This window comes from Oreochromis niloticus, linkage group LG5 (assembly GCF_001858045.2).
Source record: "Oreochromis niloticus isolate F11D_XX linkage group LG5, O_niloticus_UMD_NMBU, whole genome shotgun sequence".
NCBI classification, from domain to species: domain Eukaryota; kingdom Metazoa; phylum Chordata; class Actinopteri; order Cichliformes; family Cichlidae; genus Oreochromis; species Oreochromis niloticus.
Genome location: NC_031970.2, coordinates 26,027,444 through 26,051,877, shown reverse-complemented (window position 1 = coordinate 26,051,877; position 24,434 = coordinate 26,027,444). Strand labels below are relative to the sequence as shown.

Below are 24,434 nucleotides of genomic sequence, written 5' to 3'. Positions count from 1 at the left end.
TTGTCAAAGTAGCACTGGACTTTGGGATTAGTATTGGTATCTCATGAGTCTTATTATGGTATTCCATAATTGGATTCATTTGGCTTTTCAGCTGGAGCTTTTGAAAAGCTTAACAAAACCAAGAGGACACATATCTGCAGGCACTCAACATGATAGTGGTGTTTGTTGAGAAAACAGATGCGTGTTTGCATAGGTTACCTGTTTAATGCTTTTAGGTACTTGCATGTTATTCAGACCAGCAGTAGCCAAGAATTAACATGGAGCTATAAAATCATGCAGTCTGGTTGTAGATAGTGTACAGGGCCAGGAGATCAGTAATAAATGTGGAATATAAAATATGCATACAAAACCCACTAAATCAAAGATTTGCTGTGCCCTCTGTGCAATGAGAAGTCACTGTTCGTACTTGGGCCATTTGGGATATGCATGAAATCCCTTCCAGCTGAGTTTTAATAGTGTCTGGTGAGTTTTCAAAGTCATCTGAAAGACAGACATACCTGACAAAGATTCAGTTTATTCATCTGAAGTCAAAAAATAAAACTCAACAATAAAATGCACTAAAAATCAAAAGCTTCTAATAAAGAAGACAGGTGCATGAACAGCCATTTACCGTGCGTGAATCGTACCCATTGTGCTGTGGTAGGAGCATCTGTCCTCGACATATGTGATGGAGTAATGGGAGCTTAATAGCTCTCAGTCGGAGCTATTCAGGAAGGTGAGTCACAGCTGTGGACAGCTATCATCACCTGGCAACTAAAAAGATGACGTTTTTCACCTTTACGGGGACCCAGACACCGCGGGTGATGCATTTTAATTCACTTCATTGAACTAATTAGTTTCGAATGGGATACCCATACAGCTGATTGGGTCTCCATTTGCTGGTGGGTCAATAATACTATAACACTCAGCTAACTAGCTGCTTAGAGCTATCTGACTCTCAATGGGCTGGCTCCTGCCACAAAAGCTTTAAACACATTGCAGCATTTCATCAGCAACATGCTCGTTCAGACGTTTTTTTTTAATGGTCGTGTTAGTCTTTGAACACAGTTACTTTGGTTGCTAAGGACATACATTATAACCATGGTAACTAAAAAAATGTCAAAGAACCTTGTTGGGTAAGTCTGTCTTTTAATAAAACTAATTTTTAACAAAGGTTTGTAAGGCTTGTCTTGTGGTTGGAGTTCTTGGGATGGTGCCATGTGTCACCCCGCCAGACGCATGACACCATCATATGCAGGTATGCAAGTTTGTCTTCTTCCTCAAGCTGTAAAATGATATTAAACTGGTGTCTCACTGCAGTGGAAAAAGATGCCAAATGGATACCACTTTCAGCTTGTGATAGGTGGGAGTGTTTTGTTTAACGCTTTTTTGAATTTTTCACTAACTGTGCCTGTTAAAAGCTGTTTGTTGACACTCCAAAGCCAAAAATTCCAAATGAAATCAGGTATTAAGATTTTTATCACAAGCGAGAGTCAAAAAAATGAATGAAAGCAGTCTAACAGTGTCATTGTTTATACAAACTGTTGGACCGTCAGCATCTTGTAGTGAATGATGCACGATTGAATTCACTCCTCAGAGTAGATGTAAAATTGTTTGCCTATTCTCAGGCCGCAGGGCTATTTCAGCTCTGGCTCTGAGCCCTTCAGTGCGGGATAGGTTGATTGGGCAAGATGGGCATGTGTGGTACAGCAAAACTGGAGAGTGTGAAAAGTGTGTGGGTGAGATGACTAGTTTTTATTATGGAGCTACCAACGCCCTGAGGGAAAATAGATAATGAATGAGTGAAAAAAATATGTGTGTGTGTGTGATTGTGTGAGTGCTTGTCTTGTTCTCTAGGCTGCCTATGTGCTTGCATATGTCATGGTTTAGGACAGTTATTGTTACGGATCATTTCTGGACTCAAACAAATAACTGCACATATAGCTGAATAAACATTTTTCTGTCATCTCTTAAAATAAGTTAGTTCCCCACTCCAAGGACTGCTGTAATGAAAGGATAGCAGTTTCTTAGCCCTACACTGAAAGCAGTGAAAACTTCTCAAAGCAGCTAAGACATTATGGACTTTTGAAGTTATTTTATTTCAGAAATATTGCCATTTACTATATATTGCGATTTTTCTGCAGACCTAAGCTGGAAGTGTGGCTGAAATTAGTCTGCAGGATCAATTATTTATGAAGTTTATCTTACTGAATCTTTACCGTAGCTTTCAGAGCTCCTTTTTTATATCTAAGGTACAATGATAGATTTATGCATGCTGAAGAATCGTAGTAACTATGCATCATAATGGTAAAGAAAGTGATTAAAGTAACTCTGAGTGCCACTGGGATTTCTGATAATTTCAGAAATTGTGGATCTGCGTGCATTTCCCCCCAAAAACTTTCTCTGAAATAGTCTGTTGATGTGGTATTTCAGAGGAGAATGGCCAAACTGTTTCAGAGAAAGTTAGGAAGAAAACAGTAACTCAAATAACCACTTGTTACAACCAAAGTATGCAGAAAAGCATCTGTGAATGCATAACATGTTACACAAGCAGCAGAGGTTCACACCAGGTGCCACTCCCTTCTCCTAAAAACAGAAAAAATGATGCTAAAATTCAAGCAGGTTCACCAAAAATGGCGAATAGAAAATTGGAAGAAAGTTGAATGAACTGATCAGTTTTGATTTCTCCTGCAGCATTCAGATGGCAAAGTCAAAATTTGGCTTGAACAGCATGAAAGCATCGATCCAGCCTGCCTTGTATCAGTGCTTATAACTGCTGGTGATGTAATGGTATGGAGGACATTTTCTTGCCACACCCTACCTGAATATTATTGGTGACTATGCCCTATGTTCTCTTTATGACCACAGTGTACCATCTTTGATGCTCACCTTGTCACTAAGCTGAAATGATCTTAAACTGGTTCATTGAACAACACAGTTTTTTCACTGTACTCAAACAATCTCCACAGTCGCCAAATCTCAGTCCAGTTGGGATGTGGTGGCACGGGACAATGATATCAAGGATGTGCAGAAACAAATCTCCAGCAACTGTGTGACGTGGTCACTATGATCCAAAGTCTGTGAGGAATGACCACAGCACCTTGTTAAATCTATGCCACCAAGAATTCAGGCAGTTTGGAAGGTAAATGTGGGTAAAACCCAATGCTAGAAAAGTGGACCTAATAAAATGTCTTTCTATACAGAATTGGATGGATTACAGTAGCTTAAACACATTCAATTCTAAAATGATTAAAAATCAGGAAAACAATGTCTTTGTTTAACTTGTGCAGTGTGTGTGGTCGCTTTCTAAATAGTAGCACGTTAGCCTGTTAACCTTTGGATTAAAACCTCTTGGAAGAAATGGAGCTTCACAGATTTGAAAGCATTCGTTAGAGCCTTACTTAATGTTAAGATGTGTGTGTATTGTTTGTGTCTCTGTGAAATCGAGTGTAGCTCATTAGCTAAAAGAACACGTCTTAGGGGCAGGCAGAGGTGGACATCTGACAATGAAATCTTCACTCTACAGTGACACACTTCACTGATGCGCATTTACACTGGCTTACTCTGAAGCAGTTTCCAAACTTTTTCTCCCCGGATATTAGTTTTACAGTATGGACTTGCTCTCATTTCCATTTTGCTTTTCATCTCGAGAATCTTGCTGCATTTGCATGAAGTTGTAGAAGCAGAGAGCTGGAACTTCACTGGTAGTTTTTCAATTGCAGAGAAGCAGATGCTTTTTCCTGTTTATTGGGAAAAAAAGACCCGAGCTGATATTTGTTTGCATTAAAAGCATAAGTGAGACTGAAAGTTGCACATAATATTTTTCAGGTCACAAAAAACAGATGATGCAAACTATAAGCGTCCAATAAAGTGCTTTTTGTCACGGCTGTAACCATACAGTATGCCCTGTTGTCTGTTACATGACCTCTGTTGTCTTCAGACACAGTACAGACCGTGCTGTTAGGAATTTTGTGACAATCCCAAGCTTCCCTGCCAGGCTGTGAGCTCGCTGTGTCTGTCTGGCAGGCTGAGCAGGGATCTCCCCAGAGGAAGTCGTGGGCTGAATAATTCAACAGCTGGTGGGAAAAACGATCTTGCTTGGTTCTACCATCGATCTGACACTAAAGCAATACCAGCACTACAGTTTGGACTCATGATTGAAGCTATGAGGAGTCCTTTATTTATGAATTGCTGCTGCTAGTTGCTTTGTTATTGGTGTAAGACGGATGAGAGGCTCTTATTTGTAGGCAAGGTATAGCCAATTATGTTAAACTTTGTGATCTATGACAGACTATATCACTGTGATGTATCGAAGGACTTATAGAATGTATTACATTTTTCTATTAGTAAAATAAAACAAAGAGATAATAAAGAAAAATGACAGGACAGTGATAAGATGAGGGACAGAGATGAAGGGCCGGTGAATGGTTCGTGATGCATCATCTAGCTGTAATAACACTCTGCTTTACCCAGTGCTCCTCGTCCTGCCTTATAAACCAATTACCCTACTTCTTCCACCTCCACATTTTCTTATATTGCTTCCTCTATATTACCTTTTCATCCCCTCCTCGTCTATTCACTCCTTTCTCTGGTCATATGCCACTGTCTTCTAACTTACCAAATGAAGTTAATACCAATCTTCTTGTTCCAGGCAGTGATTTTTTTCTTTAAGATGGGTATGTTTCATAACCAACATATTACAACCAGTCCTTGTTTAAATGTCCTTGGGAAAAAAACCCAAACACCTTGTTTCTGTTTTTCTTTAGTCAGTTTGTCCTCATATTTTCAAAACAGCAGGATTTTTTGAAGCTTAAAAAGCCATTTCTTTTTCTTTTCTTTTTTTTTTTTTAACCAAAATTAATTCAGAGTTCAAACCCGCTGGCTGAGGCCTGGAGATTGCATGATTTTTCTATTCAATAGTTTTTTGGTTGCTCTGCTTTCTTTGCTGAGTCGAAAGATGCGCATAAATTCCAAACCAGCCACAGACATACTAAAACATATAGGAATCAATGCTGGAGCTTCAGGGTGTAGGGATATTTTTTACTTGTTTATGCTGTTTCGAAATAGCGTGGTATCTGAAAGATGGACTGGTTGCAGTGAGAGTAATTACAACTTGAAAGCCAGGGTGTTTTTTAAAAATACGTGTTGAGACACCAGCAGACACAGATGTTATACTACGAGGTGCACAGTAGCTCAGTCCACCTGACCTGATTCCATTAATCTGATCAATAATTGGAGAGGAAATAAATAAAGCAACTGATAAATTACAGCCTGGATTTTAGACTTCTGTAGGCTAACCTGTACTATTAAAAATATTTATGGCCCCAGTGGTTCAATGAGGAATTAAAATAACCCAGACTAATGGATGGTAGAAATCTCGTTGACAAATATACTGCAAAGGTCCCTGATTAAGAAAATAATAAGGAGAAAAAGGAAACTGTATTGCTAAAATAAAATAAATGAAATTTTGCCAAAGTGTGTGGATAAGGGGCTGCTACAAACCATTTTTTAGGCAAAGTGTGTAATCCAAGACAACAGCTTAAGTCCAGGTAAAACAAAAATGCAGATCTGAGATGACGAGATGATTACAGAATGATGCAACTAAGACAAACCAAAGCTTTAAACAGACACAAGAGAGGGGAAACTCCAGGGTAACAAGACACAGCTAAAACTAATCAAAGACAGTGAGACAGTTGAAGTAAAACTAAACACCATGCATGCAAGACATGGATGGAGACTTAACCACAGGGAAACACGGGGGGAACAAACTGAAACACCAAGAATCAAAAATAGACAATAACAACCAACTAAGCTAGACTGCTAAAGAAAACTAAAACCGAGAAAACCAGTGAATATATATACAGTGACACTATGTCAACAAGAACACCAAACTCAAATGATAAAAGCCATTGGGTGGCTGAAAAATAATCAATAACAATATAACTTAAAAGTCAATAATTCAGAATGAGAGGTTGAAGAGCCAGGACTAAACACGAACATTGCAAAATACTTTAAAACAGGTGCCGTAATGCACAATAACATTCAAAGAAATGCAAAAATACACCTCTGACACAAATTGAACCACATGGGAACTTAATATAAGTGGTTTAAAAAATGGTGAAAGCGTATTTCTGAAGAAACTTTGACAATCACTAAGAGTACTTTGGTGTGTAATCGTTAGGATTTCATGTTAAATGATATTACAGCACGAGAGTCTTTCGAGTCTTTCGATTTTTTCGATTTTCATTGTTTTTTTTATCTTAGATTGTGCCAGTTGTTAAGCCTTACCTTCAGTACATGCATATTATAGTGTATTATGTTAGTCTGTTGTAAAGCGCGTGTGTACATTTGTTGTCTCTATGTAGACAGCAGAAAGAATAGGTGCTGCTGCTATGCAAGGCTAAGGGGCATCTAAATAAAGAAGCATGTTTTGAATTTGCTTAGATTCATTTCACTTTATCTACTCAGTGATTCTGGAGAGGATACTTATCCAGCTCTGTGTACTCCTTTTCTATAGTAACACAAACAAACAAACCTTCCCCCTCATCTTGACTTGTGTTGCATTGTGGGCAAGCACGAGGTCAAGCACAGAGCCTTGGCTGGATGTATCCCGTATAGACTCCTCCCACACAAACAAACTGGCCTTCTTGCACCAGAAAAAATACACCCTCAATGTTAACCTTTTGCTCTCAGTCTTTTCTTGGGCATACATTTCCTGGGATTACTGTGCTGGAAATATTATTGTAATGTGTGCAGTACAGTAGCAGAGTACATTTCCTATAGACACCCGGGCTCCAGTAACACTTGGATTCAGAGAATAGCCACAGCTCTGCTGCAAGAATGTTCATATGTCTATATATGCATGCCACAGCGCCTGCACACTGTGCCATACTCTGCAAACCACACCCACTCCAGGGGAAACAGTCAACCTCACAATATGTAGCTCAAAGCTGGAATTATAATCAAATATTGGCTAAAAATATTACCTCCCCCCATATTTTAGCACCCCATGTCTTGTTAGCGGTTAGAAAGCTATTGCATTGGCAAGCTGCTGTAGTTAGCCAAGGTACTTGCCAAGTCAGTGGGGAGCAGTGAATTGTTTTCTCTATATTGGATATTACATACATACATACAAAAGTAGTCTGAGCTAATCATCTGAAATCATTTTACAATTAGGCAGTGTATCCACAAGCTCCCGAAGTTGTACTTCATAGCCAGCAGCAGCCTTTTTTGCTGACTTGCGCTCTTTTCCAAGTCGAGAATCTCATAAGCTCAATTTATATGGCTTGAAACGCCTCTTCAAAACCAGCCACTCATCCCTAGATATTTATCATCCTCTTCTCAGCCTGCACTCAGGGCGGTTAAAGGCTGCAGCGATGAGGAACCTCCTGCAGGTTTGAGGAAAGGAGCTGTCTAATTATTGCAGTCTGTGTCAGATCTCTGTAAATAGAGTCAGTATTGTCTTCGCGTCTGTATAGCAGGCATCGTTTCTTCTCCCTGTGCAAGAGGAGCTGCGGTATAGTCAGACTATTTCTGATACAATCTCCGAGGACTTCATTTTTCTCCCTCACTCTGTCTTTCTTTCCAACTCCATCACATGCACACACACGCACATCCTGACACACCTTCTCGCTTCTCCGTCGCTTGTTCTTACATTACATTTTCTCTGACGTTCATACTCTCTTGATTTCGCCGATTCCCTCGTGCACAGAGACATACATACCGAAATCCTGCCTCCGCCGCCTCTGTGCATCTCATATCTTTTCATAGCCTCATTTACATAAGGAAGTTGTGTTTCAGGAAGTTAGTTTGAAACCCCTTCAGTACTGCGAATCCCTTTGAAATGTATTATGTAACACCTAATGCAAATCTGGTGACACACTGTAAATATTTTATGCCATAGCAGTCGTTGCTGATGCCCTGGAGAAAAGTTTATTCCTGCCTTAAAAGGCGTATTTAAGACTAGAGTAGCACAGGCATCTAACTGAAAAACCAACCTTTTGTCGTCATTATGAAAAAATGTAGCATTTTAATAAAAAACATTTTTTTAAAACTTTATTTTCTTGCTTTGCCTTGCAAAATGCAATGACCTCAAATAGCTGAAATTTCGTACTTGTGGGAAAGGATCAGGAAATTTTACTGTTACTATGAGAGCAGTGCATTTCACAGTAATTACCACAGTCTGAAATCCTGCTGACATATTCTCCTTAAGAATAAGGCCTTGAAAACTCTGCTTTCTTAAGACCGTTTACATCAGTTTAACTTTGCTGGGCTCGTGTGAAGCCGATCCACCCTTGCAATAAATCTGTGGGAGCACTGACATTTCTACATTGTTTTAGAGGAGCACCTCATCTGAAGGAATTTTTGGGTTTCAGATTTAAGGATCTTTGTTGTCTTGGGGCTGGTGTGCAGGAAGGTATCTGCTGTGGGTTCTGCAGCTGACATGGTTAGAAAGAATTGCTTTGATGAGGTTTTGTTACAGCAGACCTAGTTTTGAATAGACCCAGGCTGCTCTCCTCCTGGCTGGAAGTTCTGTTTGAAGGTTCAGTTAATACTGCCTTTTGTCCTGCTTTTGTCTCAATCCCTGAGTGCCTTTACAGTTTATGTATTTCTTTGTGTGTGAAACTAATGATCTACTTTATATTAATGTGTAAGTGAGAGTGTATCCCTAATAACTGTCAGCAGTTTATCAGCAGCTGAGAGGAAGAGGTTGGATAAACTCATTAGGAAGGCCAGCTCTGTTCTGGGATGCACCCTGGACCCAGTGCAGGTGGTGGGAGACAGAAGGACTCTGGCCAAAATAACATCTCTGATGGACAGAGTCTCCCACCCCATGCATGGAAATGTTGCTGAACTGCAGAGCTCCTTCAGTGACAGACTGCTGCATCCTAGATGCATGAAGGAGCGTTTCCGCTGGTCCTTCCTCCCTGCAGCTGTCAGACTGTACAATCAGAACTGCTCCCAACAAACATAGATGTTTACATCAGCGCTGTAACTGCAATAAGTTAATTAACCGATTCGCACTACAACCTGGTTTGCCTCTTATCTGTAGTTATTTATATTTAATTTAATAACTGTACAGTGCTCTCTGTATATAGTAACCATTGTCCTTAATGTAAATATGTAAGAAAAATTGTGTATGTTTGTGTTCTGTGTCCTGTGTACTGTTTGTTTGTATATGTGTCTTTTTGGCTGCTGTTACAACCAAATTTCCCCTTGTGGGACAATTAAAGGATTATTCTATTCTATTCTATTCTATTCTATTCTATTCTATTCTATTCTAATGAAATGTGATTTGAATAAAAGAAATAATGCTGTACGCTACATAGGTGGTTAAAGAATGCACCATCAAATACATAAAATAGCTTCATAGTTTCTTTAAACCTTTGTAAATATAGCAACAAGATAATAGTTGCTATATTTAACACGTAATCAGCTTGATCCATCACCTATAAACAACGAATCAGTTCTCCATTTAGATGGAGCTGGAACTAAAAAACAATTATTGTTAATGTGAGCTTGTGCTATGATGATGTTTGAACATATCAAAGTGTTATTATTATGTACGCTGACATGATATTTGCTTAGTCTGAGGTCTATGTCACAGGATTTATGTCCTTATAGTATAATTGGAAAACTTCACTGTGTTGAATTTGTCTATTTTTATATTAGTGTTTAATTAAGCTGTAACTATGGAGTGGTTTTTTCGTCTTTTCTTTTCATCCCTCTGTGAGCTTTTCAGACAGGCTTTCCTTCACAAACACCATAATGACAGTTTATTCGTTTCATCTTTGTACCATCATATGCCTACAGTAGCTAGTGTCAGCAATGGAATTTATCAGATCATTTATTATATCAGTTCTTACATGTTCTGTGTCTTGTTAAAGATGTAATTTTAAATACTTTACCAAACTGGCCACTTTATTAGGCACACCTTGATAATACCAAGGTTCTGGAAACATTCCTCTGAGATTTTAGTCTGTGTTAAAATGATAGGATCACACAGTTACTGCAGATCCATCATGTGAATCTCTTGTACTATCACATCCCAGAGGTGCTTATTGGTTTGAGAGCTGGTGATTATGAAGCCAGTTTGATTACAAAGAATTGTAATTGTAATAGAATTGTACAAACTGGTTTCTTGAACATTGTTATGTTCAAGAAACCAGCTTAAGATGATTAGAGCTTTGTGACGTGGTATGTTATCCTGCTGGAAGCGGCCATCAAAACACACATAAATGGATGGAGGTGGTCAACAATACTCAGGTAGTCTGTGATGTGATGATGGACCCAAAGTGTGCCAAGAAACTATTATATCACTATAATACCACCAAAAACAGTAGTTTGAATACCATTATATTGTTTTTGCCAGATTCTGTCCCTACAATTCAAATGTTGCAGCTGAAATTGAGACTCAACAGACCAGGAAATGTTTTTCCAGTCTTCTGTTGTCCAACTTGTCCATGCAAATTGCAGCTTCAGTTTTCAGTTCTTAGCTGACAGGATCACCACCTGATTTGGTCTTTAGCTGCTGTAGTCCATCTGCTTCAAGGTTTAACATTTGCATTCAGAGATGCTCTTTTGCATATCTTGGTTGTAACAAGTGCTTATTTGAGTTACTGTTGTCTTCCTCTCAGCTTAAGGCAGTCTAGCCATTCTTTTCTGACCTCTGGTATTAACAAGTCATTCTTCTCCCAGAAAAATGCTGCTCACTTGATTTTTGTGTTTTGTGGACCATTCTCTGTAAATCCTAAAGATGGTTGCATCCCAGTATATTAAAAGTTTCTGAAATACTCAGACCAGCTCATCTAGCACCAACAACAATGCCATTATCAAAGTACATCACCTTTCTTCCATATTGTGATGCACGGTTTGAAGCTGAAGCGATCTTCTTGATATCGAGGCCTAAATACAGTGACTGTCTGGATCTGATTGGGTGAAACTTGGGCTAATGAGCAGCTGAAAAGGTGTACCCAATACAGTGGTCAGTGAGTGTAGCTTGTGCCAGTGATAGCAGAAATGCAGATCAGTTAAGAAAAAGATAATTAACACCCACATCATACTTAATGTGCTACCTAGAGATTAAACCTGTATATCAGTAAGCATTTCATCATAGTAACATATATTGCTTGTCTGTCATGCTCTACATTTAGTGGACCCCAAAGTGCAAAAATCCTATCTTCTCCAACAATTATTTATCTGAAAATATGACAATGCTACTCCCAGAGGACCCCTACATGTGGTTCACAGCAACTTTTCTGCTTCAAGCAGAAGCAAAATGATGTACTCCCTCAAGACACAACGAAGACATACTGAGCTTAAATGAACAGATTGTATCAATTGATATTCATAGCAACATAGTTTATAGAGTGGCAGATGCTGTTTCAATCATTGTCTGTTAGATTACAGATATCCTGTGTGTATTGTACGCTTTATTCACCACCAGTCTTTACGCCTTGAACGCTATGACTGTAAAAGATGGCTTCTCATAAAAAGCTAAAATTAAAACACTGATTTATAGGACCTGAACGGATTCTTCAGTTGGCCTTATAGGATAGCCAGAATGATTGCAGATGTAGATTGAATCTACATAACTGCAGCATTTTGATAACACAGTGCCAAGAAAATGTTTTACCGCATCACAGCACCACAGCCATATCATCAAAACTGTAAACATTTTTTTTGCTATTAATCCATAAATGTTTTTCTCACATTTGCCCTGTGATGCACTCAGCTGCAGTTTTTCACATTTGAACCTGTGCCCACCGGCTTGCAATAGCCGACTTGGATGGAGTGATTTAATCTGACTACAGGTCACAACTAAAAATATATACGTTGATTGACTGCTTGGGGAAAGAACTGCAGTTGCATGGGGATGAAAGCAGTTTGGGGCTGTATTTACGATAAGAGATAATGGAGAGACCATTAGAAGGATAATAAACCACCGAGAGATAAACAGGAGGTGGAAATGACAGCGATATAGAGGAGGATATAGGGAATGATACAAGTGGATTCATTTTGGATCAGTGAGTGGGAACGACATAAACTACATTAGGGATGTGAGGTTAAAGGGGAGGAAAAACTATTTCCTGGTGAGATTCCTGCATGATTGGTTGGTAACTTTGAGTAACCCAGATTCAAACAAAGTTATAACTGAATGATGTTCACAGTTTATATTGTTGTTTGCCGTATTAAAAAACGTGAAACACTTTTTGCTTTGCTGTTTCTTTGATGAGTAGTGTTTGCATTATTTTAAAATGTCCTGCATCAAGACAACAACAGGAACAAGGAGCACTCAGAGCTCCATCTCTGGGCAGCATTAACTTTTAATGGTATAATATTTATTTTTGTGTACATGCATTTTTTTCTTTGTTCTTTTTAAACATACCTTAAGGGAAAATCTGATAAGGGTGTCATGTTTACTTTGATTATACAAACATTATATAGGAGTAGTTAAAGGATAATAGGTATTCATTTGTAGATAGCTAGACATGAATAACTTCACTTTCACTTTGACCTTCAGATCAATCTTTTGACCTTGAAAGAAAGGTAAGAGGTCAAATGTTGTATGATATTTTAATCTTCATACAGTACTTTCTCGAAGTTTCAAAGTTATAGGGTAATTTATCAATTTTCAATTGTAAATCATTAAGTTGACCTTGAAGACCTCGGTAGATGTAAACTAAATTTTATTGGATTGTTAATGTGACCCCACGCTACACCCCTGCAAAGTTTTCTTAGAATTCACTGTTAACTTTGTGAGCTATTGTGTCTACAGACAGAATGAAACGCATGCAAATGCTACCCATTTGCCTCCTTGGCAAAGCTAATAATACCCTTTTAACACAGACAGACCTGCTTTGTTTAATTTATTTTATCAGACTCTCAAAGACTGTAGGGAAGCTCAACCTTTATCAACCTTTACACTTAACACAATGTTTTTTTTCGGTACGGAGGTTAAAAACAATGTAACACATTAACAGCTCTAAATATAAAATGGAATAAATAATGAACAGGTAACCCAAGCTTTATTCAATTTTGAAAGTATCAAATATGTTAGAACAATGGCGACCTCTGCCACCTCTTTTTTCTTGAACAAAAAGAGAAAATAATAAGCTCGCTGATACACAGACAGTAATTAGAATGAAACAGTAAAGAGAAAGAAAGTCTGTGTTTACATTACATTTATTTTACAGGTATCATAGTTACGGTTTATAGTCTCCATGAAAGTCACCAGTTGATTAGTTAGTATCAATAATAGCTTGGGATGGACCGATCAGATATTACGTATCGGTCCGATACTGACCTAAATTACGATAAGATAAGATACCTTTATTAGTCCCACGAATGGGAAACTTCATGTTAAGGCTGCCAACCTATTGCACGCAATGGCGGCGCCATCTTACCCTCCGACCATACGTACATTACACAAAAACATCACATGGGGAAGACAGGTCAGAGAGGTATAACAATGGAAAATGCACCACATGGGGAAAGATAAGGAGAAAAAAAAAAAACTCCCCCAAGACTGAGCTCCAACAGGGAGATCAGTTTGAGAACAGAAAAAAAACACCTCTGCACATAGCACATGAAAAAAACTCTTAATACACCAAAGAAACACATGACAAGCCACAGGGATGGGTAAAGGGTGAGAGACAGCCGATGTAGACAGTACATCCGGGCCTGCAGCCTATGCACTGGTCTCCTTGATCCACCGTCAGCATCGGAAGGGAATAAGCGTCGAAGGCGTACTCGGAGAGAAATGAAAAATGTAATCGGATCCATGAAGTATCACAAAAGCACCTCACAAAAGTTGCAATATGGCGTAACCCAGCTCATGACCTTAGTGTGTCGGAGCAGTATGCGTCACGTGATAGAGCGGCGCTGGCATGCGAGACCTGTCGGTGGTCTGGAGTTACTTTACGCTGAAAGCAGCAAGATATTAAAAAAAAAAACTGTTTTATTGATTATACAATACACTAAATATGATTTATATCGGTATTGGCAGATATCCAAATTTATGATGTCAGTATCGGACATAAAAAAGTAGTATCGTGCTATCTCTAGCAATAGCATGATGTCTGCCACAGTTTCATGTATCATTTACATGCTAGTACCCAGTCCGTGGACTTAACTACACACCAATGCCTAAACTGATTCGTTAATTTGAACTGTGTTGGTGATGCACTTGTTAAACGTGGCCATTCACTAAACTTGTGCCATTACACTGTGTGCAAAACCCTTCGTCTTCTCTCCCCAGCTTACAAAGTCAGTAAAACCAACTTCTGATCAGTTTGTACCGGCTCACATTTACACCTGTACCAATAATATTTTTAGTGGTCCCAGAGTTTCAGAAGTTTACAACATTTATTACGTGTAAGATTGCCAGAGTAATTTACTAGAGGCCTCCCATTCAAACAACAACAACAATGAAGCATAAATAAATGTGATGGCTTGCTGTGTGCTAATGTACTATTGAGGGTTGTTATGGTGAGGTGGTGGATGGAAAGGGTCCAGATGTAACTAAATATGTATTTGGATAAGGGCTGAATAAATTAAACTGAACAAAGCATCCAATTATTATTAACAATGCATTCCTGGGACAGTTTTGCATACAAGCACTGTTATCTGAAAATAGCTAGGTGTTTTTTTTTTTTTTTTCACATTTCCTCGTTTCTCTGCAACTGGAGTTACAGCAGTGCAGAATTTTTAAATGGTGAATTGCTAATTTAATTATCTTCCTTTTTTTGGTATCAAATATGTTTTGGTTTTTTTTGTTATTTAGACTGAACTGTAGGCATTTCAGGGACATTAGACTGCAATACTTCACCCACAGACATTTTGACAAACACAGAGTATTGTAGCTCAGAATGTCTTTCTAACCTAAATGTAAGATGAAAAACAAAACATTTCAGGACTTCATGTGTTTCTTTTTCTTATCAGTGTGCTCTTGAAAGCTCTTAAAGGAAGGAGAGAAAATACGGGAACAGAGGAAAAATCAAAACAGATTAGTGTGGATGAAAGAGCACAGCTTCAGGTGGAAGGCAGCAGAAATTGCAGAAGAAAATGAAACGAGAAAGAAACAGAAGCGAGAATCAGAGGAGACAACAGGCTTTGTCATCTCGAGTGAAGGCTCTCGTGTCACTGTCGTGACCAAGCGAGCAAGAGGAAACGTGAAGGGTAATAGAGCTAGGAACATAGCAGCCTCTGGCAAACATTATGAAAAGGTCAGACTTGATGGAGGTGTGACACAACACTCGAAACACGGGGGGAGAGATTAAGTTAGAGAAAGTCAAATTCATAAAAAAATGCATTAAAATCAGGCGGGAATAGATCAAGAGAGACAGGGTGGAAAAAGCTAAGAGGAAAGCACACACACAAAAAAGCAGGCAAATAATTAATATAAAGAACAGAGTTTTACTGGCAGGAGCTAACTGTCAATCACTTTATGCCAGCTCCAGTTTTATGTTCCCAAAGGATGTTTGCTCAGTGCAGCCAACAAAAGCACGCGCCGGCCTTCGTGCTGCACACACTTCAAAAGACGAGAACACCTCACTGTCCGGAGTCAAATAGTGTTTAATTGCACTCTGTTATCTCAGATAAAAGACTCCTGTACATCTCTGAGCCCATTAGTGTTTGGGTGAATTATTGTTGTGTGATTTCGTTTGTGATTTTAGCAAATCACAAATGATAGCAGAGTGAAAGGCCCTGCATGGTTCGAGACTAATGGTTTCTAAATTAAAGATCAAAGATCTGAAGCCACATGAAGGCTTGAGAGAAAAATGTGATTAACACTACTTCTATACTCGTCAAACTTCTGCTTTTTGTGTTGCTCGTGTTGATATTTCAAATAGCCCATTTTAAGTAACCAGGTTCTATGGATTCATGCCTAAATGGCCAACATGTTGACTTTAAGGAATTTAATTACATGTAAAGGTTGCATGCAATTTAGTAACATGTAATTACAATGCAACAGGTTAAATTTAATGGAAACTGGTCACATGGAAGCTACTTGATTTTTATACAGTCAGTTCACACCAAGCATGTCCTCCTTAGTGATAAATTATTTGAATAAATGAAGCTTTGATTTGATTATCTTACAGCTGCGTTTTACTCAGAATTATTGTTCCATGATTATGAGGGAAAAGAATGATTTTTGAACTTCATCTGTCAAAGATGTACACAAATAAACCCAATAAAATACCTTTATAGTATTTGATGACATCCCTTAAAGGATTTTTGATGTACTAGTGTGTTGTACATGTGTAGTATGGTTAAGCCTCGACTGAGACATTAATTCCTGTCACATGTGAGGGTGTAGGGAAAGTAGAAAAAGTAAAAAGCTTTAAAAACAATACTTTACAGATGTTACGTGAAGGACGCTGGAAGATGGAGTGGGACCTGCACAGTAGGCGGAGAAACAAAGAATGAACAAGATCCTTGACAATGACCTTTATGCGCTCTTTCCACTCAAATACAAGCCTGTAATTTTGTGTCTGCAACCTTTGCTGTAAATCAGTGTGGCAGGCCCTCATCAGACTTGAGTTTGAGGGGATTCTTACATTGTGATCTATAATAGGAAAATGTCTGTAATTACATCTGCTGGGATGAGCTGCCAGAGGTGGCAGTTGTTAATAAATACATTGGTCTTGAAATGAAATACACTGTACAATGCACGGTTAAAAAAAAAACTGTCATATTTTAAAAAGCCAAACTGTGATCAAGTTCTATTACCAATCAAAATCCACAATTCATCAAGTCTTTGTTCTTTAACATGACAGATGTAAACGTGTGAGGTTGAACGCTACATGCCATTACAAAGTAAGAGGTAAGGTGGGAGGGCAGAGACAGAGATGAGCAAATGAGATGAGTAAACACGGAGACATGTTAGCAATCAGGCTGCCATTGTGCAAAATCCAACCCGACAATTTTCAGTGTTGATATCCCCGCTAGCCAGTTGATTTCATTGTCTGGGAATGAATGAAAGAGCATGTTTGTTTGTGCATGTCAAAGGCTTCACATGCAATCACATTTGCACACGCAGGGATTGTAAATGTGAAAATAACCTTGCACTCTTAGTAAGTAAGAGTAAGAGTCTTTTACATACAAATGAATGTTTCTTAGAGGGTTTGACAAACAAGCTCACTCAGTGCTGATTAAGGCCATCAGGTAGATCTCTCTGCAGTTCACAAAACGCCGGAAGTTTTTAATCTGTTCGCCTGTGCTTTATGTTAACTGTCAATAAATGGTTTGCCAGAGCCGAAGAGCAGAAGACCGTTGCAACACACAGAGCGTAGGCTACAGCAACGAGGGTTGTGTTAGGAATCATCCACTGCTTCCTATTTGATTTTTTAGTGAGCAACATGTAGCGAGACTATATAATGAGGTGACCCCACAATTACTGACTGCGTTATCCCAAATAAATAATACAAGTAGTAGAATGGTTGATTAGTGACCAATGGTTCTACATTGGTTTTATACTGTACTCCTCATAGGGGATAATAAAAAAAAAAAACAGCATACACTACACATGGTGCTTCAGGGAAAAAATGAAAAGTGGTAGATGGTGAAGCTAAAAAATGATTAAACATGGTTGGATTTCTTTGTGAAAGGCATAAATAATAACTTAACAGAGATGGTGTAGTTATTCTCATTGGCTGACGGGGGACACAAATGTTCTGCAGTGCTGCAGGCACCCATGTTTGCTTCATGAGTGGGTCTTATCAGTCACTATGAAGTAAGCTAGGGTCACATACCTTTTGTGCTCCCTCCCCGCTGCCACGGCTCCCTCACTGTAATAGGCTTTCGAGTATTTGTGTTCTTTCGCTCCCTGTTACCTTTGTTGGTTCTGTGCTGTTTCTTTGTGCTTCTAGTTCGCCTGTTTCTTGTCTCTATCACCGTGTTTATATTAGTCTTCGTGTCTCAGTGTTAGTTATTTGCCTTTTTTTACTTTCTGTTTTACATTTAAAACCATGTTCTTGTTTTACCTTCTGCTGTTTTCGGTGACTCACCCTCATTAGTTAAGTCTGTGTTTGTTTTCTGTCCTGTTCCCACCTTTATCTCCTGTTTTTCTGTTGTGTTCCTGCTCATCATACTTGTTTTTTTGGGGGTTTTTTCTGTTTTGTGTTCCCAATCTCTGCGTCGCTATCCTGCTTTGGACCCTTTATCCTGATCCCTGATATAGGCAGTGCTTTTGCTCCTGCTCTAATATGAATTTACCTCACAACATCTATCTTTCAGTGTTTTCCACCAATTTGACTGCCCTATAACGGTGACAATGTTAATGCCATTTACCCTAAATCTGATCTCAAAACATGCTAAAAAAAACAGCTTAAGCTTTAAAAGTCTACATTACTAGGACCTGGTGTTTATCCCCTTAAAGAATCCAAGTCCCCATAATGTGACCGCTGGTATTTGAACACATTCAGGTCCCCAGAACATAAGCAATACCTGGACCTAACAAACGTTTTGACTTGAATGAATGAACAGAGCTGACAGCAGAACAGATGCCACTATTAAACATTGATGTTAAATGTGGGGTGGCTTATTGTTTTCCTTCTTGTGTTAATGCTGGCTTGCATCTAATTTGATATCTAATTATTTGCAAGGTGTCATGGCTTTGATGCCAGGAGTGGTGGTGAAAAATCGCCGTGGCGATGAGAGGAAATTCTTGATAGTCTCTCATCAGAGAGGAGTTTTGCATGTTTGATGTGAATCTGCAGTCAGAGGGGGACGAGTGGAGGCTGAGAGAGACAGATGAAATGTGATGCAACAAAAAAAGAGTCCCCAGAAACTTACCAAAGCCTACAATGTGACAAAAGCTCAAACTAGATACCCGAAGAAAAGAAAAAAGGGAAAACCAGAAAACCAAGGCACAAAATGAAGAGCGCACAAAACTCGAAGTGATCTGAATCAGCAGATCAGATCACTTTCTGTAAAATTGTCAGATAAGGCTCTGCACTTCTCAAGTGGGCTTCTGGTTAATGATAGCATCTTAAACATGACAAGAATATACCGTATGTGCACATAAATTTTAGAACATAGCTGAGTATAAGTGACTCACATCGAGCTGTCAGCATGAGTAACAGTTGTTGCTTTTTTCTTCTCTTCATTTTCCAGAAATCTGCTGGATAAAGACACATTCTCAAAGTCAGATCCAAGTGAGTATTTTGTAAAGACTTCTCCTATTTATGGTACTTTATTATTTTTCTACGCCTGCTTCTGGTTGTGGTTGTTCTCTGCTTCTCCTCTGTGTGTTTTTTATCGATATGTTGCCTTGTAGTTTGGGAAATCTTTTTTTTTCCCCCTCAGTGTGCTGTGGCTGTTTGTTCACTGCACTGGAGCTAAAACCCTCACATTGATTTCCCATTTGGAATTTGCCTCCATTTTTCTAATTCTCACTCTCTTTTCTTCCTCTCTCTCTCTCCCTGGTTCTTGTTTTCTCTTTCTTTCACCAAATTTCCTCCTTTTATGCCCCTCCCTGGCACTTTTTCACAGTGTGCGTGCTCTATACACAAGGTGTTGAAACCAAACAGTGGAGAGAGGTGAGTGTACGCACGAACATGCACACACAAATCAAAAAAGAAAGAACTTACAGCACGTCCAATTAAGTTCTGGCCTTGCTCTCTGTGTGCACAGGGGTGGAGTGGTGGCACTCCAGTTAAGACATTCAGCTCATGGGTTTTTTTCCCCCTTTTTCACTGTGAGTGTTTTTTGACAATTCATTAAACTTGTTCAAGCATCAGTCGTCTGAAAATGCCAAGGAAATATTCCCTAATTGGAGACTTCAACCAACAACAAAAACCCTCGCACCATAATGATCAATATGCTGACATTTTGGGGACTAAACAGCAGGCTGCAGATTCGTTAATCCACTTCTTAGTGTGCCTTGTTTGGTTTATGCAGCATTACCGTCAGCTCTCTACTTGTCATCTCACCATTCTGTTTGTTTGTCCAGTTAATGAAACCTAATTATTTGGATTGCAGGTGGAATTAGCAAACCACATAATGATACAAAATAAATATGTGAAGTAAAGTGTTAAATAAAGCCGAACTCTTTACCTTTATGTCTTTGCAAATAGTGATAAGCAGCTGACATCAGAATGTTTATCATGGAAGAAATTCCCAAATGTGGCACATAATGAAGTTAATAATGATAATAATAATGATAATAGCAATTTAATTCAAAATGATGTAGTTGACAATATTCAGCATCTTTCCTGTTGTTAAGATAAACAGTTTTAAGTAGATACAAGTGCATGTGTATGTGGCCTGTTGCTGTTTCACAGACCTCCATTCGTATCCAAAAACTATTAACAGAAATGGGCCAAGCTGCTGCTTTCGATTAAATCGAACATGGCCATTGTAGTTTATTTTAATAGAATTTTTGTCCTATTGCAATAAATGCTGACTGCAAGACCAAATTAAAATATATACAGTATACTGTTTATGAACTAAGCCTGTAATAAATTTGTCACGGACACGGTAAATATTTTTGTATATAAATATCTTTTATTTGTCAAGTTAAAGAGTGTCATTGTGATTGAAACTCTATTTTTCCAAGAGATATCTGGCTGAAGGGGCAGCAGAAATTGCAACAACTATAAGCACAAGTAAAGAAATAAATACAGGTGACAATGAACATTAACTTCCGAAGCAGTCACACTGAACAGGAGAATCTCTCCTCCATCCTTTAAATCAGACTTAAACTCACCCATCATAACCAGTTAACAATTACAATAAGAATTTCAGATTCTCTTATAGATTATTCCAGAAAAAGAGAGCAGTGTATTTACCCCCCCTCCCCCCTCAATTCTGTTGTGACTCTGGGAACAAACATTTGTGAAATACTGTGAGTGCATAGCCCATTCATACAATGTTTTTACACATATATGAATATATTCATAGATGTGCTTACATATACAGTGCTTAACAGATTTATTAGGCCACCTTTCATAAAAACGAGAAAACATAAATATTTTAAGAATCTGAATAAACTAAAAATGATTGAATTTATTGCCAAATTTGGGCCAGCACACTGGACTTGTCCGAGAAGTCAGAAATTAATGAAGCATAGCATTCAACCACTAAAAGAATTTTGCTGTTCAGGAATGCAAGTAAGTGAGTGTAATTTGGCATCTTTATTATTAATAATGTTCTTTACTTTTTTATTTTTTGTAAAAATGTAAATTTATGGATAACAACAGTAATTGTATTTTAGCGTAAGAAAAATATAATTTTGATTAAAGAGCTTGTGCATACTGGTGGATAAACCATTCCAGAAACATAAAAAAGTTTTAATTTGGAGCAGCTGTGCCATAAACCTTAAATCGGATGTTGGTCTAATAAATTCGTAATGCAAAACACTGTACTGTGTATGCACATATCTGAAAATTACAGAGTATTGCTAGAGCAATGCTTTACTGTAAAAACACAGCAAATATGCTGTAAATGAGAATACATGTTTGGCTTACAATAAATTATAGTCATTAGATCCAAAAATCATAAATCAAAAGTGAATTTTGCTTTAAAAACTATTCCCGTTAGAGAACTTCTGGTCCAAACCTAGCGAAGATAAATAGCGTTTGACACTAGATAGTCGATTTTAATGTTCTGTAATGCAAACAGGCAGCAAAAATATTACAAACTATCAACCAAGACAGCAATGAAAAAACAAGGTCGTTAAAAATGGAAATATAATGTGATGAGTATAGCGTGATATTAATTTACAGCTATGTTCCCAGTGCCACAGCCGTGATTTCACTTGCATCACCTTCAAGGCTGGACGTGCACAGTTTGATTGAATCTTCATCAAACACATTGTCCAAATGGGCACGGATATTTTCAATACATGATAATTTAATGTAATTTATTTATTTATATGGTATATGGCTGTTTTATTTATACACTCATCTGCTGCTCTTATGTTTACTCACTCCCAACAGATGGCTGTGTGGGATTAATTCAAAGGTAGCTGAATTATTGCTGACAGCCCTGTTCTCTGGGTGTGAAAATGTGTATGCATATGTGTAAATCCTAAGCGCATATGCATTTGCATATGTACAGTAAAGGTCCCTTTGCCATCCACTTCTTTGTTTTTTCAGTTTGAATGCCTTCTAATCCAATCAAGTACACAAAATGTAATTAATATAATGAGCATTTCACTTCAGTTTATTTTCACTTCAGATTGCACTCCATCTTCTGCTGTTCACCAGGAAACATTTAAATCAGCCCTCTCCTTGCGGACATGAACCATCACATCCATAGTCATATTGTTCAGTTGTATGTGTTGGAGCGGCTCCAGGTGATGCTGTGTGAGCGACACTGAGCGCCTCCGATTGAGCAAGCAAAGCTAAAACAGGTGACTCACCAGGGACTGCTAAATAACGCTTTCTGACAGGGCCCTCTAGCACACCGGTGGGGCCACGTTTGACGATTATTTCCATCTCCTCCGGTATTTGGTGCACACTGCATTATGCCTGCCATGCTAATACAGTTCATTCTTGATGAAGAGTATGCGCATCACTTTATACATCAAACTAGTGCATAGATAAGTTATGTGTGGACTTGCTGCACGCTCATTATCCTCTACAGTACATTAAAGTGCTCCAGATTTAGTTGTAGGATACTTTTAGGTTGATTTTATGCTCGAGATGATTCAGTGCTTTTTATTGCTCCAGTGGTTATTGTTTAAAAAAAACCCAAAATAACTAAGTGACCTTCAATAATGACTCTCCATCCAAAACAATGGAGAAAATAAACCTGAATATGGACTCTAGTATCCAAAACCAAGTCTGAAAAGGTCATAGGAGATGTTTACCAGGCACAAACTTACTGTTGAACAATTTGAAGTATTACTGACTAATACAGCCCAAATTGAGAGCACTCTTAGAAATACACTTCTTCCTGGAATCGTTGTGTAAGTGTACCTCGGGTAATTAGACTGTATACCAGAAAATCACAGCTGCAAAAAGTCTCAGCTCTGCCTTCACTGAGTTTCCACAGTATGTCCACACAAACACAGTCATATTAAGGATACTTGTGAACCATTTGCCTCTCCTTACAATATAACACAAGACAAGACCTATTAAATGGGGAAAGGATGGATCAACAAAGCCCTGCAATGTTAACACTTAATTACATCAACTTATTTTTAGGTTCATTAGATGAATATAAGGTGCAGTCCTAACGATAAGAAACTCTCTCCAATAAAAAAAACTAAACAAAAAAGCTATTTAAATCTGATCGAGTTCCCCTTCAAGGTTGTCTCCTTGTTCACTTTTGGCCCACTTACAGCCCACTTACTGCTTTCAGATCACTCCCTGAAAGGCTCATTCTGATTTTCCTGTGGACCTAAAGTTGCTCAGAGAGCTGCACTGCAAGGGAGACTAACATGAGGGAAAGATAAACCAAATTTAAACAGTATTTTTTTTTCCTACTTTCACAGGTGGTGTCGCTGAACTGAATGGTTGCACCTCATATGTAGTACATACATACGATGAAGGGCTGTTGGATATATAAACAAGTAGCACATAGCAATGGAGGTGCAAAGTGGTCGAGTGATCACTGTATGCTGTGAGCCAGACAGAGAACAGCTAATGGAGATTGACACGGTTGATGATTTCTATTATTTTTTCCCACCGTCTGACATTATCTGCTACTACCTGCTATGTGAATGAGTGTGTGTTTGTGTGTGCGTTGGTGCACATGCCTGTTTCTGCGCGTATGAGCACAAATGAGAATTTGTTTGATGTGCACACATACCCAGACTTCGCACAGTCACAGCTGTGGCTCGAAGCTCTAACAAACCTTGGGAGTTGCTTTCCCATGAAGCCGTGCAGCACTTATCGTGGAAGAAATGGTTTTCAGCTGCTTGTTTTACTCTTCCTCCCTAAACTCTCTATCAGTCCTGGGGAGCTGCTCAGTATTCTTCGTGTTTCTGTGTCTTTTCTTTGTCTTGGGGATTTCTTTTTTAAACTCAACCCAATGCTTTTCACTGAAGGCCAAAACAGACAGAAAGCTATCTCACACTAATTCACACTACTGACTCCACCATGCTCATTATATGAGCACTGTGTTGCTGTCTGCTGAGCCACAAAGAACAGAAAAGGAACTACAGTATATTCAGATGGCAAAAATCTGCACTGGCGGTTTGTGTGTGTTAAAAAAAAAAAAGGTTGTTTATGCAAACTATGAAGGTCAGCGTAATTAACACTGGACGGTCTTAGCCATATTTGGGACAGCCAAAAAAGATAATAATGGATTATACATGTCTTATTACTGTTCTCCTTTGCTCATTTCTTAATTTAACACCATGCTCACTTGCAGTGAGACTTAGGGACATGGTCACATTTTCAACACGAGACACTATCGGTCTCTACATCAGCGGACCGAAGAGTTCAGATGCCATAAGTATATGCGTGCCAGCTGCCTTGCGTCTATGTGTGTAAATGTCG

General features: G+C 38.6%; 1 protein-coding gene across 3 annotated transcripts in view; it reads left to right on the top strand.

Annotated features, from left to right (window-relative positions):
- Window positions 1-24,434, top strand: part of cpne5b (copine Vb) — a 132,561-nt gene that overhangs the window by 11,044 nt on the left and 97,083 nt on the right. For all 3 annotated transcript variants that reach the window (XM_025907371.1, XM_025907372.1, XM_003441525.5), the window contains 2 exons: window positions 19,099-19,139; window positions 19,477-19,523. In XM_025907371.1, coding sequence (XP_025763156.1) covers window positions 19,099-19,139; window positions 19,477-19,523 — 88 coding nt within the window. The remainder of the gene's footprint in view (window positions 1-19,098; window positions 19,140-19,476; window positions 19,524-24,434) is intronic.